Source organism: Tarenaya hassleriana, unplaced genomic scaffold (assembly GCF_000463585.1).
Source record: "Tarenaya hassleriana unplaced genomic scaffold, ASM46358v1 Cleome9, whole genome shotgun sequence".
In the NCBI taxonomy this organism is placed as follows: domain Eukaryota; kingdom Viridiplantae; phylum Streptophyta; class Magnoliopsida; order Brassicales; family Cleomaceae; genus Tarenaya; species Tarenaya hassleriana.
The window spans coordinates 1,748,454-1,765,533 of NW_010971389.1; the positions used below are offsets into that span (position 1 = coordinate 1,748,454).

The 17,080-nt window shown below is 36.4% G+C and overlaps 4 protein-coding genes across 5 annotated transcripts; 1 reads left to right on the forward strand and 3 right to left on the reverse strand.

The window, feature by feature from the left end:
* The first annotated feature begins 1,952 nt into the window (after positions 1–1,952).
* Positions 1,953–4,769, forward strand: LOC104803817 (axoneme-associated protein mst101(3)-like). The gene is made up of 3 exons (XM_010527884.2): positions 1,953–2,812; positions 3,550–3,808; positions 4,102–4,769. Exons 1-3 carry the CDS (start codon positions 2,483–2,485, stop codon positions 4,482–4,484), a joined length of 972 nt encoding a protein of 323 aa, XP_010526186.1. The 5' UTR covers positions 1,953–2,482; the 3' UTR covers positions 4,485–4,769.
* A 135-nt stretch (positions 4,770–4,904) lies between these two features.
* On the reverse strand, positions 4,905–7,974 carry LOC104803818 (E3 ubiquitin-protein ligase At1g12760-like). The gene is made up of 5 exons (XM_010527885.2): positions 7,756–7,974; positions 6,480–7,235; positions 6,122–6,247; positions 5,677–5,965; positions 4,905–5,508 (listed from the first exon to the last, which is right to left on the reverse strand). Exons 2-5 carry the CDS (start codon positions 7,055–7,057, stop codon positions 5,248–5,250), a joined length of 1,254 nt encoding a protein of 417 aa, XP_010526187.1. The 5' UTR covers positions 7,058–7,235; positions 7,756–7,974; the 3' UTR covers positions 4,905–5,247.
* Positions 7,975–9,972: 1,998 nt separating this feature from the next.
* On the reverse strand, positions 9,973–11,509 carry LOC104803819 (photosynthetic NDH subunit of subcomplex B 3, chloroplastic). The gene is made up of 6 exons (XM_010527888.2): positions 11,186–11,509; positions 10,985–11,098; positions 10,786–10,839; positions 10,476–10,538; positions 10,270–10,332; positions 9,973–10,167 (listed from the first exon to the last, which is right to left on the reverse strand). Exons 1-6 carry the CDS (start codon positions 11,369–11,371, stop codon positions 10,132–10,134), a joined length of 516 nt encoding a protein of 171 aa, XP_010526190.1. The 5' UTR covers positions 11,372–11,509; the 3' UTR covers positions 9,973–10,131.
* Positions 11,510–12,269: 760 nt separating this feature from the next.
* Positions 12,270–14,855, reverse strand: LOC104803820 (protein TIFY 8). 2 transcript variants are annotated; one of them, XM_019201317.1, is made up of 6 exons: positions 14,461–14,855; positions 13,666–13,823; positions 13,310–13,584; positions 13,110–13,206; positions 12,852–13,035; positions 12,270–12,517 (listed from the first exon to the last, which is right to left on the reverse strand). In XM_019201317.1, the coding sequence occupies exons 1-6, from the start codon at positions 14,687–14,689 to the stop codon at positions 12,384–12,386; spliced, it is 1,077 nt and encodes a 358-aa protein (XP_019056862.1). In that variant the 5' UTR covers positions 14,690–14,855; the 3' UTR covers positions 12,270–12,383. The 2 variants fall into 2 exon arrangements, with proteins under 2 accessions (XP_019056862.1, XP_010526191.1); XM_010527889.2 differs by having other exon boundaries at positions 14,455–14,854.
* Positions 14,856–17,080: the final 2,225 nt, after the last annotated feature.

The following is a 17,080-nucleotide window of genomic DNA, read 5'->3' on the forward strand; positions in this document are numbered from 1 at the left end:
TATATATATATATATATATATATATCATTACTAATGCATATATATTAAAATAAAAATAATTATAATTACATTTATATACATACATAATATACATATTAAAATAAAAATAATTATAACTAACATATATACATATAATATATATTAAAAATAATATTTATATGTATATATATTAGTTATATATACAAAATATACTTATACAACTAATATATATAATTATAATTAGTTGATTAATATAAACACTCTTATGCCTAATATTAGTTGTAAAAGTGTGTCTACGTTTTTAAAAAATATTCGGAATTCATTAAAAAAAATATAATGTAACAACTTATTAATACAATTTGTTATAACCGAATAAATACCGTACCGAAACCAAATTGAATATGAAATATCTATTCCTATAGAGATGGGTGCAATTTGATCATTTTTGCATCTATTGGAATATCTGATTTTAAAGTTACAAAAGTTGTATCCAAATAGTTTCCATTTACAACTACAAATTTAAATTTGAGTTGTTTCGAGAATCCAAATTTTTGAATTCCATCAACACAATTGTTGAATGGTCGGCTAAAATCTTTTGGACAGTCGAGTCGAGTTGGCTCGTTTAACACCTCTAAATTCAACAAACTATTTAATTATAATATATAATATATTGCTTAATTGTTGTTTATGCTCCATCACAAATCATCACACACAGTTATAAATATATAATATCAATATTATTTTTTTCAGTTTGGACGGCCTATTTGATAAGGGATCATGTTTTAGCAAATAGTTATAATTATTTTTCCAATTTTATATCATTTAATTCTATAACAGATGGATTTTGTAGTGATATTAGAATATCTCAAACTATAGAATATCATTGTAATAATGAATGGATCTAAAAGTTTTTATTATCGAGTGTTACTAATTTGATGAACACAATAGAAAACAAATTTAATTAATGATATACACATGTAAAAGTTGACACTATTTCTCATTATTTTCTATAGATTAATTTACATAATTAAAACTAATTTTAATGTACAAATTTTCATCTAGCTGGGCTTCTTTCTTTTTGGGTGTAGATGATGAAGACGAAACCCAATATAGTTATTTACAAAAAAATAGTCTTTGCTAACGTTTTAAATAATATATATATATATATATATATATATATATATATATTCAGTCATACTATTAAAAGGGTAGAATTTAAAATACTTACCCAAATAAACTTGCTTTCCACAATCCCTACACAACAACCCCCAAAAAACCCAAATCAAAACATTACAATTGGTAAATGAAAATAAACTTACTACAAATTTCTATTCAAATCAATCTGTTTCTGGGATAACCAGGAAATTTAAATGATCCAGACAGTTGGTCCGTCTACTTTCTTGATCTTGGTCAAATAATGAGAATCTAGTAATTTAAGAGCAAACCGATTTTTTTATCATCGTAAGATAGTAGAAATGAATAAATAAATAAATGGATAGAGAATTGAAATATAATTAAATTACCAGATATGAGACTCCCATCGGCCGGTTCTCCTGTAAAAAGTGACCCCTCGGTATTGAGAGCTCTTGGACCTCGGCCCTCGTCGGTTTATTTTTCATAAAAAAATATCCATTTAAAAAAGTTAATTCCATTTAAGTCTTTCATTTCAAACTTGATTAATTACTTGATTGATTCAAAAAGGTTATGTGGAATAGTTTTTAGATGGAATTTAATTATTTTTTTTTCATTATTTGAAAAATTTTAGCCTCACTCAACTTTTGGTTTAGTAACGGAAAGCCTCAACCCATCTCCGTTTTCACATTTTTTGGAGGCCCAAATAAAAACATCTGAAAATATTGGGACCATTTTACAAGGAACAATATGTGTAGAGGCTTAAATTGAACAATAATAATATTTTGGGTTGCTAAATCGTAATTTAAGATTTCTCGCAGCCCTGGTTCTCCCCTTGTTGTCGTGTAGCCCTACTTTATCAAACTTTGCCACACCCCCCAAATCTCATCCTCACTGGGAAGCAAACCCTAATTTTACGAAGGAGGAATTTATAAACAATCGCTTGCGAAACTTCCTAGGGTTTCTCTCGTTCCTCTTGTTCCCCATTGACGGTCCTTAATTCCGGTGGATTTGCCATTTCTTATTCGGAACTCTAACTTTTTCTATCGTTTTTGTCTTCACCAGCGTTCATCGATTTGCCTTGTTCTTGTTCTGGGCAATTGGTGGTCGGTTCCTGTTTTCCAAAGATTTCACGTGAATTGATTTTCGTAGACAGTGACACCGATTGCCGTTTTGTTTTGTTTTTTTCTCGATAATCACCATTTTGTTGGCATCCGTTTAGATCTTATATATAAAGTCAGGCGCTGTTTTATTCGTCGAGACTTCCGGGTGAAATCGGGAATTCTATTTCTAGTTTCTCCAAATACGTTCCTTTTTATCTTGATCTTTGCCTCCGCTTTTGTTATCTGAATCGGATCGTTTGACAAGAAAGATGGTTGGAGGAGGAAACAGGAAGGACGAAGGATCGATGGCGATTCAGAGCACGAACTTGTTTGCCGCTTTGGACACTCTGAGGAAGAAGAAGAAGTCGGACAAGGCGAGTAAGAGCAAAGGTTCCTCGAAGTCTTCCTCACGGCAGGAGCCGCAGAAGGAGCCCGAGCGTCAGGTCTTCTGGGCTCCGACTCCGCTTAAAGCGAAATCGTGGGCTGATGTAGACGATGACGACGACGACGATGATTATTATGCTACCGCTGCTCCGCCTCAGTCTGTCTGGGGCGCTTCTCAGCCATCCCATTCGGATGAAAAAATCATTCATGTCGAGGTCAGTAACATAATTGGTTATTATTATCAGCTTGCCGTGTTCGTTTGTTGCTGTATCTATGATCTTGAGTTGATACTATATTGTGCCTTGAATTTGGGGTGGCACATTTCTCGTTGTTGGCTCGTTTTGTGATGCTGAATGTTAGGTATTGAATGTAACTGATTTTTGTTGTCAGACAAGAACACGTAAGATTATTGCAGTATGCTACTGTAATTGATGCGCCAGCAGTGATGTGGCCGGTAACCCATTTCTCGATTATTTATTATTTGTTTCATGCTGCTTTCATGGGTTTTAACTCAAGAACCAGTTTTTGCGTGTGTGTGTTTATTTTTTTGGTTGTCTGGAAAGAAACTGAAAGGCATTGCTCTGCTGTGTTGCCTTTGAGTTTGCGTCTTTGTCTTCTGAAAACTTTGGCATGTATGTGTTTTATGCTGTTGTGTTAGCATTTGAGGCCATGGTCTGTATGATCCTGTGTTCCCTCTTGTCTGACGTTGTCAATCCGATCTGTGTTATTTTTATATTGTGAAAGGATGAGCTTATAGATTCTGTAGGTCATGCTTTGTTTTGCTATGTGCACTGCAGGCCGATATCCTTAAACCATCGCGAGCTGTATGCATCGTTAATTGCCTTTGTTAAAATTTCTCTGGGTGTGTGCAAGGATGTGGGATGTTTTGTTGGGTTAAAATGCATATAGTGTGGCATAAAATGAGATGCTTTTTTTCCCTTTGAAATGCCAGGAAAGCGAAAGTGAAGAAGACATTCTAGATGAAGGGGATGAAGATGTGGAGGAAGAGCATGAACAGGAGGAAGAACAAGTGCTCCCAGAGCCAGAACCTGTGGTGAAGAAGACTCCTGAAGTTCCTGCTCCTCCCAAGGAAGCAGAGAGGCAACTTTCCAAGAAAGAGAGGAAGAAGAAAGAACTTGCTGAGCTCGAGGCTTTGTTGGCTGATTTTGGAGTTGCCCCAAAGGAGAGTAATGGCGAAGAACACTCCCAAGGTAAGTAAACCCGTTTGATCAGAGAATTCTTAGTATTTTGAGCTTTTCTTGTTCATGTTCTATATGCTCTCAACAATCTAGATATGCCTCTTCATTGCATTATTTGCTCTGCCATATTGTCTGTTTGACGTTATTATCTAAAATTCTGATTTTTCTCTCAATTTCTCTAGAGGATGATGAGTCTGGGTCCAAATGGTTAGATTCTCAAAAGGGGGTATCACATATTTCTGTAAGCTTTTGCTGATGCTGATACTTGGTGCATTCCGGTAAACACCTTTTAATTTTGTCAACAGAGGCTAAACAAGAAAAGAAAGGAGAAGAAGAGGCGGAAAAGGAAAACCCTACCGGAGAGTCGAAGGCTTCAAAGAAGAAGAAAAAGAAAGACAAGAACAAGGAGGCGAAAGAATCTCAGGAACAAGCGAACAACAATGCCGAAACTGCTGTTTCTGCTCCTACCGGAACAGAAGAGGCGGCTCCCGGGGAAGAGGAGGAGTCTTCTTCGGTGGATGTCAAAGAACGGCTAAAGAAGATGGCTTCCATGAAGAAGAAGAAATCGAGCAAAGAGATGGATGGTGCTGCAAAAGCTGCTGCGCAGGAGGCGGCTGCAAGGCGGGCAAAGGTAGTTGCTGCGAAGAAGAAGGAGAAGAACCACTACAACCAGCAACCGGGGAGGTGAATGTGAATTTCGGCCACATTTTGATCCGACAGAAAATACAAAAAGAAAAATATGGACATGTATTTTCCTTCTGTTTGTTCATACGAGACTTTGCCGGGATATGAAGCTCTTGTGGGGGCGACGGTTTGGTGGAAATCTGTTTTAGAGTTGAGACAAAGCTCGCTTTTTTTTTTGTCTTTAGAAGTTTCGTTTTCTTGTGGAACCATTGTTTTCTCAGCTATAATCAGACGTTTTAGTTACAAAATGGCATTTCATTGTGGAAACAGAGAACCATTTGTTACAGTATCTGAAGCTGGTCTTATTGTTGTCGGATTTTAAACTCCGAGACTCTAATTTTTTTTTGTTTTTGGATATTTACAGTCTTATAAATTGGCTAATAATTATATATAACACACAAACTATACTTACATACTCAAAAAATAAGTATTTTAAATCTTAGAAACATAGTTAAATAGATATATTTGTGGAGTTTGACGATGCATGCCTAAAGGACTGATTGCGCAACAAAAGACGACATTTACAGAGCAAAAAGAAAAAAAATGACCCATTCGTCGGTTCTCTGAAAGAGCTTCTTTCACCCTTTCTTTCTATCGTAAAACCTCACGCCTCTTCCTAATAATAGAACACCTCACATACATGGACATTTCCAAAAGCAGGACAAATACCCGTTCCGTTCTTCGCTCTCCCGCTCCACCCTGCTCGTTTTTTACGATTCGTAAAGCTTCACGAGGTTTGCAGCTCGTGATTTATCAAGATTCAAGATCTAAACAACGTTGTTGGCCAACCCATTATTGATCCTGTGCTCGTCTCGTTGTTGATTATGGTCATCCCGAGAGAGCAATCTTGAGATTCCCGGGCTTGTATAGTCAGAGTTATTCTTCTCCCCGACTTGAGCCTTGCAAAGAGGGCAGGAGGCATTGATCTTTAGCCATTTGTCCACGCAGTCCTTGTGGAAGAAATGAGAGCACGTAAGCTCTCTCAACTCCTCGTTGTTTGCATACTTCGCTAAGCAAATGCAACACACCTGCAAAAACGTGTCAGTTATCGACCTTTCCATTCCTGAACAATGGGGTAAGCATGGGCCGGATATCCGAACCCGAACCCAAATCCGAATTTCCCGGGTCTCAACCCAACATACGATGCAGATATAGAAGGGCACATAAACTACTGGTACAAGGAAAAATTAGCTTACTGCATCTTCTCCTGAAATCACACGTTCTTTATCTGTTCCTGCAGCCACCACTCCACCTTCACTGGTACTTGATCCATTCTCGTCACCGCTATTTCTCCTTTTCTTCAACTTGAACTTAAAAGTTGGTAACGAATTTATCGACTCAGGTGTGGCACCCTGAGGTTGCGCCAGTTCCTCTCTATATCCGAGAATTGAAATTATGCAAGGCAAGCAGCAGCAGATTGTTGTGCAAAGGATAAAGGGCATAGCATAGCCGATACAGCTGAAGGTAAGAAACACCAAACATAACCTGAAAAAAAAGGCACGGAATAAATGGAACGTAGGAACTGAAATAGCATGTGTGAATCGATGTAGCCTCGGAAACAGAAGTCCGATAATTTTAAGGAGTTTTCAAAGAACTTGGGAGAAACACTCTTAAAACTCATTAGTTTCCGCATCATAGTACCTGTACAAGTTAGGAGCCTCGGAAGCAGAAGGATGCCCTCCAAATATCCATACATTACCTACCACGAACCACACCGCAAAGAAACAATCCAATGCCATTTTGAAGTATTCCACGAAAACTTTAACTCTGCAGACCCGAAAGGAAAGAGAACATATCAGTGACCAAGACTAACAAAAGCCATTCCGAGCACTAACTGAGACTAGATTCTGAAATCTGAAAAGCATTGACACAAACAAACAAACAAAAGGTGTTACAGAAAAGAAATATGTATAGCGTACATAATGCAGAATCTAACACAAACAAAGATGTCCATTTGAGACAGATTGTCAGAAAGCACAGGTGGATTCAGAAATAATACCTAGTAGCACCCATAAATCCAGCATTTCTACCACTAGGAGACATGGTATTGCTCTGGCGACCATCCCTTTCAGATGTCCGAGTAATTGAAAAGGCAAAGGGTCCTGCTGCAACATTAAGATTAGGACGATGCTGACCAGAATCCAGATCTGAGGCCCGATTGGAATGATAATACCGCCAGAACAGAAGTGGGAGAGTAGCGACACATCCAGAAGCATAACCCACAATCCAAGCAAACAACGGGGCACGAGGATGCTCATGTCTTGACAAAGACGAGACAACAATGGCTGCAATTATCTGTCCAAAGGTGAGTAATAGTTCAATGGAAATCCATAGACCAGAATTCAACGGGCTTCTTCTCCGACCGGCATTACTAGGATTCGATCGAGTAGCAGCAGAAGCTGCCGGTGGCTGGGAAATGGGCATTTGAGGAGCACTTGAAGATCTCTCCTCGTGCTGCAGAGGCTCCAATACATTCGAGATTCTACCGCGAGATGGAGTAGAGGAGGAAGCATCAGTAGCATTCCTCGGTATATCAATAATGTGCTCGCTCCGGCTTAGATTCTCTGGTTGATCCATGAATATATGAAAAGTATGGACTTGACTCGTTATGTAATGTTGTTCTTTCCAGATAGAAAACACCCCTCTAAGTCTCCCTACCCGAGTCTGCAATGACAATAGCGTAAACTAAGAAGGAGACTGAAAATCCCCGTTGCGAATGGGACACCACAAAATCTAATGGAAGGATTGATATGTTCTGCACAATAAGGAACAAAAACAAGTTTAGATCAAATTAGGATATATTTCTTTGCTTTTCTCAGCAAGCTTAAACACATATAAAGAAATATACAGAAACCTTGCAAGTAATCCTAAACCTTGCCCTAAAATCAGACACAAAGAAACAGTTTAAGCCTGCCTCAGGATCTTTCCCAAAGTATATATCTATCAACGCAACTAGAAAACCATAAAAGAATTCGACCCAGATTAAACAAAACAAAAACAATCAACGAGAAGCGAAAGAATCGATCGAAAATCAAATGAAACAACAAATTCACCATGATTTCCGCATTCATCGACCTAAATTATGCCAAAACCTAGGGCAAAAAATCAAAAGCAAGATCAATACTGAAGCTTTGGCAAAACGATCAGGCAGAAATCTGGACAACACTAGATAAGAGTAGCCTTCTCTGTCATCGATAGCTTTCGTAAAACCTAATTCGCAGCCCGAAAAACGACATTTCACCAGAAACTCAACAATTATGGGAGAAGTAAGGTACCTCCTTCAACGGGCGATTTTTCTTCCGCTTCTTCGAGTTGTATAACTCGAGAAACCCCCCAAAACGAACCCTAAAACCGAGAAAACGAACACAATCAGGAACAGTCAAGCTTCAGCCACGGAAATCCATCCATTGATTCGCAGCAGAGGATTGGTGATTATATAGTTCAATTATTTGAAGGTTTTCGAGTTCTTTTCCTTTTTTCTTCTTTTCTCTGGGTTTAACCAATCCAGGATTTATAAAAAAAAGAAGGAAGTTTAACATATTAAATATGGAAAACTTAAAAAAAAAATACTAAACTAAACTTTCTGATTTCCAATATGATCTATTATTACCAAAGTGACGTAAAAAAAAAAACTATTAAACTTTTTCCATATTTCAAACTCCACATTAACGGTAACAGAGAAACGTTAAATTTTTTTCTGCCGATAACGTGGCATGCTCGACCTCATATTAAAATAAATAATAAAAAATTATAAAAAAATAAAATACTTATATGTATATATATATGCATACATATATATGTATATATAGATACGTATACATATATATATACACACATATTATATATATATGGCGGATTTAAAAACATTTATAATTGAGAGCAATGGTTTTATTATGAAATTTTATCATTATATATACATATAATGTATTCATAGGAATATATGTATATTTGTGTATGTATGTATATATAATGTAAGTATACGTATATATTTATGTAATTTTTTTATTATTTTATATTATCGTAATATATTTTTTCAATATGACAAAAAATTGAATAGTTTGATTTTTTTTTATGTCGATGATTTTTTATATTTAATTTAAAAGTCAAGCAAAATTCCGTATTGAATATGTTAATTTTATTTTTTAAAAAAGATTTTTTTTAATTTGAATTCATACGAAACAGCGGAAATTTGGAAAAATAATTACAAAAGGACCTTTCAGATAGTGACGTGCTTGGCCCTTTCTTCTCCGTTTCATTTTTTAATCTTAAACTTTTTTTTTGGTTAAATTTTTTAATCTTAAACTTATTATTATGAACAATTGAGTTTCACTAATTGGATGATAGACTAAGTGCTGTCATTTCGATTTGTTTCTTTTAGAAGTTACAAGCAAAAGCCAACCAAATCATATATAACTTTCATTCAAATAGAATTGAATTTTAAAATAGATTGTATATATTTAAATCAAATTTGAATAGAACATAAAATAATTTTGATAATTTCCCAAAAGGTTATTTTTCAAATGAAACAAAAGTACAATTGAAATTTTCAAAGTTTACAACTAAAAAGTTAATTGAAAAGGAATATAAACCAGTTTCCAACTAGATTTAGATTCAAAATTTTGCGATTTTATTGTAGTATATGTCTATATGACAGAGTGCCATTATGAGATCTTCTTTATATGTATTGAATTTGTGAGGCTATTTTTAACATTTTTCAGAAAATTCTCGAATTACTTTTTATCTATTTAAAAAATGTAAACATATTTTTTTATATATATACTAAAGATTATGAAATTATTTTTATTTTTTTTTCTATATAACTAGATACCTAACTATTTCTAGAATACTCAAAAACTATAAATACGAAACTAAAATTCAAATACTAATGTTCAAAATATCCAAATACATATTCGAAATCATGCACTAAATTAATTTTAAGATGTTACAAAACTATTTAAACAAAAACCTCAATCTTAATTTTAAGATGTTAAAAGATAAAGTGGGCAATAATAGCAGAGAGAAAAGTACAAAATCACCATCTTTTCAACTATAATTATTAAAATTACCATTTCATTATAAAATCATTGTATCTAAACAAAATTAAAAAAAAATAACAAATCAATCATTCACACCCTTATTAATTTAAAGGTGTTATATATAGACATGATTTTTAAAAAAAATATCATGATACTGTTTGTACAATATGAAAAACAATAAATGATTATTGAATTATCTATATTTTGAAAATAATAATAACTTGGAATATCATAGAAAGTCCCGGCAAAAATCCAATGTAAGCTAAGGATATTACTATTCTAACGGAACTTTGACAATATTTTGAAATAGATGTGGATTCATAATTTGATAGTTTTATACAACTTCAAGTATATTTATAGAATATTTTTCCATAAAAATTATACCGAAATTGAAGCAAGACACACATGGATCATATCCAATCAAGCGTACTGATATATGATATCACACAACAAAGGCAACCAGAATCCAGAAGAACTGGCTTCTAAAGATCGTAATGAATCTGATGAATATATGTTTTATATATACCATATACATATAAATTAATTTTGTTTTTGGAAGATTACCCCGAAAATTCGGGTTGTAGACATGAAGATAGATACTTACATGGATAGGCCTCACTTCTTCCATTGCGGCAACCGCTGCACAACCACCTGAACCCAAAACGATTGATTCTCCATGAAAAAAGATCAGATTTTGAATCCGACCCCGAAAAAAATGAACCAGAGAATCAAGTTAAGTTTGATAAAACGCACCTTTCCCGAGTTTTCTTTGTTCCCGACGATTGTTTGGCACGCAAGCCTCCAAGATTCTGGTTTCTGCAACACATGCCACAGATTCAAACAGCGAGGAAATGAATCGATGGATCACGGGTGAGAGTGATCTGTCTTGCTCCAGAGATGAACTTCAGAGTATTATGAACACACAGAGGTGCAGATAAGTGTGTGATGAAAGAGCTGACCTTTTTCAGATATCGGTTTTCAGTATTTGTTCTCTCGTTGAGAAGATCTTTGCCGTCAAGTATCTGTGCACGAGAGGATCGAACCAAATTCAGATTGAGAATGAAGAATGAAGAAGACTATTCATCCTTCTATTACCAGGGTCGGTTATCTGTATGGGAGACAGAATCAAAATCTAGGCATCACATCTTTCATCAAGAAACACACCATTTCTCTGCATCATCCCTTATTTTCTCAGTAGCCAAACACCATTTTTCTCTTTCTCTCCCGCTGATATGGAGTAAACATAAAGGATTTGTAGATAGTACTTGCCTCTACAATGCAAGTCCCACAGCTTCCTCCACCACCACAGTTCATCACTTTGCCCTAATCATCAAATCGGCAAAAGAGATTCAAACTCTTCTTCAATCAACACGCATCAGTTGCAATCCAAACCTCAATATCATCGATTGATTATTCAAAATCCAAAGTCCGAGATAATTCGAATTGAACTGAAAATTTGAGAACTCACGTAAGCAGCGTATAATTCAATCTTCTTCTCCAACATAATGCTCCTCAGCAGCTTCTCACCACTCACCGCCTTCGCTTTATCCACCGGATACGATCCATCGCTCCCCGGCTTCGGCTGAAAAACCGGCACAAGCCAGGAAAAAAAACCCCGTAAGTCCTAGAGTTTCGCAACATTTTCACCGACCCAACGGAAATTACTCACACCGACGAACTCGAGCTCGATCTCCGGAGGCGTCCCTGAGGAGCTCTCCAGCGGTTGTTGCGGAGACGCCTGAGAAAACGAGCTACCAGCGAAAACACGAGCCCTTCGGCTTCTAGAAACTTCCAGATGCTGATGATTTCGTACACCCGAGAAGCTAAATCCTACGTTGAAACTAATAGAAGCCATTTCTTCCGGCGAACAGAGCAGATCGATTTCCGATGGCGACGGGTTTCCGGTGGTGTCGATAAGGCGATAACCACTAGAATATTCTCGACCGTACCAAGTCTTAAGATTTGGAGCTGGTCTGTCCCAGAGGGGTTGGTTAGCAACAATTTGAACCGAATGATACATGATTATAACCAAAATGAATCTATATATAAAAATCGAATGTTTATAATTTTCTAAAACCCAAAAAACTAAACCGGAATTCAACCGAAAAAAAAAAGTTATTTCATACGTAAAAACTAAAATCGAATCAAACCAAATTCATTATAAAAACTAAAATAATTATAATTTTGTTAGAATCGAAGTAATTGAATCCAAACCTAAATACCGAACAAACGGTTCCTATATATGTTTTTAATTAGGCTTAAATATATTTTCTTTAGAATTGATCTTCAATTTAGTTTGCTTATCTGATTTCGTATTCTTTCGGACTTTGGGTTGGGGTTATTAGATCTCAATTTCATAAAAATCGGATTCAAACTGAGCCGAGGGCTCGGGTGCCGTGGATATGCGACGGGCGAAGAAACGGGCATCCAAAGTTTTGGATACTCGACTCGCGGGCCGGACACCCGTCCATGTCCCTAAATTTTAGGACAACTAGCGAGCAGCGGAACAAGAAACGTTCAGTTCTTTCATCCACTTCCAGCTTGGATTATACCCTTTCAAAACGAAAGGGCTCCGCACTGAAACTGAGTTTCGAACATCTGTATTCCCTTTTTCTGCTGAAGCTAATACCCAAGAGCCTTTCAGGTTTGCACTTTGCCCCATAAATTTTACTCCTTTTTCGGGCAAGAACTTCCGATGTATCGAAAAAACACCCGCCCTCCGGAAGGAATGTGCGAAGAACGAGATACTCAGGGAGCCGAAAAATCCAGGGTAGAGACCTCAGAAATCGAAAGGTTTACAGACAATTGATGTTTTAAAGAGAACAAACTTGAGATGGTTACAAGAATGTTTCCCTTCTCGGCCTCATTTAGTTTCCTTTCTCGTGATGTTGGGAAAGGTTCCGAAAGAGTTTATCTGCATTTCCAGTATCCGATGCTCGGACTGGATCTGCGTTATCCTGACCCCGACCCCTCGGGATGATGCTTCCTTGATGTCCTCCACCTGAAAAATTATGCAAAACATCAGATGCTTGGAACAGAATCATATCACTATCGTTTGCCGTGGCAGACTCCCTAATCATCGCCTCCTTCCCTCGCCCTCAACCCTCTCGCCTTGCATCACGTCGCCTAGCCTCCTCCAACTTGAGTATCCACAAGACACGGATACCAGTCAAAACCCGAATTCGAACCCAAAGATTGGATTCTCATTGAAACGGAGCTGTACTCGTCCCGCCGGCGGACGAGTACCCGAGATTTTGAGTACCAGACTCACCACGGGTACTTGCCATCAGCATCCACCGTGCATAAAATTACTTAAGAATCTAAGAACATTTCACCTGGTGCTGGTGGTGTGAAGATCTGGTTACACGAGGCAGAGGCACCGCCTCTAGAGCTGCCTCCAATGCAGGGTTGGCCTCGTTTGTAAGCGTCATCCCCCGTGTGCTTTCCCTTTTGTTTGGGAGAGAATCCGGTAGACCATGATCCTCCGTTCGATCCCGCCAATGCCATTATCACATCCGCCTGAAAAAGTTTAAGCTTTTGGATTATTCATTGTATTTTCACGGAAAGCACAGGAAATAACCTGAGAGACTCACCTTGTTTGGATGCACATCGTCAAAGACATGAGCCTGACCTCCGTAGAATATAGTCATTTGCCTAGTGCAGGTCGTCAAGTCTTTCCAACCACATGAACTGCAGAGACATCGTACCACCATCGTTCATCGATACACAACCCCAGAATTCTCTCAATGACGATATAAACCGACGTTTAAGAAGGATGCATCAATTAAATCACCTTGAAGGGGAAAAAGGTTCGAACTTGCTCGCATTTGGTGTAACCCCAGATGAAGTTCTCTCGAGGTTGAGAGAGCTCGAGATCACGGGACCTTTCATCCCGGTTCTTGAACCTTCGTCAGCCGCTGAGTGGGAGATGAGCGAAGGGGCAGAAGTTTCGTCCTTAAACCGGCTAGAAGAGAGATGAAGCAAATGGTTGATGTGCCCTCCTCGGACAGGGTAACTTACCAAAGGGTTGGCATTCGTGGAAGGGCTTCGAATCCCATTTCTAAGCATCTAACGAGTAACGAGACAGGACGGAAAAAAGGATGAATCAGTTTTGTGATACGAAGAAAAAGACACAATCTCGATTCTTACCTTGGCTAAATGCAAGCTTTCGGGGGATTCCTGGCTTGAGAAGAGGGAATCCGAGTTGCTCCTCTTGCTTCCAGCGAGTCTATTGCTCATGCTTGAGCCAGAAATCTCACTCCTTGGCCCAAACAAATGTATCCCCTCGAGATGGTTTCCGCCATGTACTGAACAGATGAGAAGCGTATCATATCAGAACTCGATTTCTACACAATCAAACCCGGAAAAGGTGATCACATCGCGAGGCATAGAGAAAGAAATGTATAGAATTGATACAAAGTTAACAACTATTAAAAGGAAGAATCCAAGGATGCATGATGGGACTTGAAATCTCAAGCATTGGGTGTTTTCTAAAAGAAAGTAACAAAGATCATCTTGCTCAAATGGTTATGATCAACCGAACACATCAGCCACTTCTCTACTGAGAGAGATCATCCTTCATTTCTGCAGTTCATTGACCCAATTAACCCCATGGGCATACAAAATCCATGCTCAAACAGAATTCACATTTACAGTGAACAATGTTTCATGTTAAGATTTTCCTTTTTCAACGAAAACCAGCTTTTGGGCTTCGCTTAAAGGTGATTTAAACTGAAACTAGTTCCATGCCGAACCTAGTAAACCAAAAGCACGATCTAAATCAGGTCAGGAAAGTAAAAGAATCGAACTTTCTCATCAAATCTGTGAAAAGTTTCGAGCTTTTTGGCTAAAGAACCCTAATTGAACGTACCCACATCAGGACAAAGAACACTGAGCAAAAACACCAAACAAGTTAGAGAGAGAGAGAGGCAGAGAGACCGGAACCCAGATCGGAGGTCGAAGAGAGACCGCCGGAAGAAGCCGACGCCGTCGAAGCTGCCCCCGCCGCCGCCTTCTCCGGCAGAAGCCTGGGATGGGCCGTGGCTTTGGAGGACAAAGCTGATGTTTTGGGTCCTAAGAAGTCATGGAACATGAGCTTCTCCTGCTCTTTCTGTCTGATGGAATCGTCAAGAGTTTGGCCGCCAATGTTGTGGTTCGACATGGTCGTTATCATCACCAGTACGACCACTTCGCCGCCACCGCCTCCATTATCGTCTATGCTAACGATGTGATACCATCAAGTCACAGAGAGAGAGGGAGAGAGAGATCAGTGGGTAAGAGAGAAAAAAAAGGCGAAAAGGTTCAGTCTTGAAATGTCTTCGTGTTCTTTCAAGCAAGATATGATTTATTCCCATCATTTATAATTAGATCTTGAAGAAATCTAATGATAAATTAAGCAACCTCTTAGGCTTCGGGTTTTGGTGAAAGGAAGTATAATTGTCTCTTGTGTTTGCTTTACTTTATTGTTCCAATCAAGAGTGGAGAGAGAAAACATGGGAACATGGTTTTGATCTTTGTGCAATTTGTTACATATCATTAGGAAGAGTATTTAAAATTATATTGTTTATGTTTAATTAAAAATATTCTAAATCCAATATAATATTAAAATTGATTCTTTTTATTTTTATTTTTTAAAATTGGAAAAAATTTAAAAGGATATGTAATGAGAAATGGAGAGAGTATTGTTTATGTTTGTGTCCTAAACTCGATTAAGATATGTCTAATCTAAGTCGCTAGATTTGAACTAAGGTTATACCCTAAAATTTAATCTTAATTATCTTTCTAATAATTTTATATGATCATTTGATAATTACCCCTGATTTTTCTTTCGTCTAACAACTTGAGCCAAAATTTTCTGTTTTTGTTAGTCTTTCTCGAATTATAATACTCAAATATTTAACAAATTTATTTTTTTAGAAATTGATGTTAATAAAATAATAAACATTATGGAATTTTTCACATATCTTGATTTGATAAATTATTTTTGTATGGCATGGCACAAACCACTAGATTCCCTCCTTGTGTTTTTTTTCGAATAAAAAATATATATAAACCAAAAATACAAAAAAAAATAAAAGAATGTCTAAAAAAAATAAATATCATAATACAAATGGAAACAGAACAAAAAATCAAAAGTGAACCAAAATTTGATATAAAAAAAATCAAATGTGTATAATTGTATACCCTTACTTTGTTAGGTGAAAAAAAAAACAGATTGAGGATTTTGTATATATAAAAAAAAAAGAAATTGGAGTTGAAAAGGAAATAATCATAAGAATTTTGATGTGTGGATATATGACAAGATTTGTGGCTGCACAAAGTTGAGTAGACAATAATGGGCGCCAAAATGATAGTAAGGTTTGATTAAGTGGCGAACAAAATCTGCCATTTTCCTCATTGCAATTATCATACGATTGAACCAATGTGTAATGCACTTTCCCCAATTCTGCCTTCTTTACCAAACTAAATCATAATTAATTTCAAGTTGTGGAGATTATAAGAAATAAAAAATAGATTAACACTTGAAAATATATGCGCAATTTGATAACACTTGAAAACATAAAGTTATATATTGTGTGGTTATTTTCTCATTTGAAATTGCGATTTTTTTCTCTCTCCTTCCGCATGAAAAAAGAAATACTTGAACCCTAATAATTTATCATTATCCAAATTAGGGTTTATTCGTTTAATCTAATCGAATAATATATACGTGTATTCAAATAAAATTCCATTTAAAAATGGGTGATAGAATGTATCCAGTATAAAAATAATAATAAAATATGAAAAAAATGTAAAATAAACATATTTTTATTTAAAAATCAATCCAATATAAAAATATAATTTTTTTAAAATATAATCGAAGCAGATGAAATCTCGAAATATATATATATATATTATATAATTATCATGTTTTATTATGGGCTACTTTTATATTGAAAAAGAAGCTGTCCTAATAACCCTCGAATACTTTATCTGTATCCACTCGTAAACAGTCCGTACACATAAACCTCCATACTCGAAAGTTGTCGGAACGCGCAGTCTTATTAAAGATGATGGTTAACCTGTTTAATCACATTACGGCGTGGATAAATTACTCATTAGCCTCCTCACAGTCACTAGGGTGGGCACGGGTCGGGTACCCCCAATTTTTAGTAAACCCTATCTCGTCTCCATTACCACGGGTTTTATAAAAATATTATCTCAGTCTTGGCTTTATAAAATCCGGATACTTGTAGCTCGGGTTTAATGAGATTCTCGGTCTTGTACTCGCGGTTACCCGAACCCATACGATTTATAAAATTTTGAACTATAAAATGATAGATATAGAAAATACAAATGAGAGAGGTCAAAGTATAAAGAAAAAAATTCACGATGAAGAGAGATGACTAAAATTTTGAGAGAGAGGTGAATGATTGATTCGATTACATAGAATGAGATTTGGAATGATGAAATTTTTGTATAGAAAGGTTTAGAACATAAAAAAATTTAACTAAAATAAAAGTATTTTAATAAATAATAAGAATAATTTAGATAAAAATGTTATAGATATAAAGTATATTTTAGA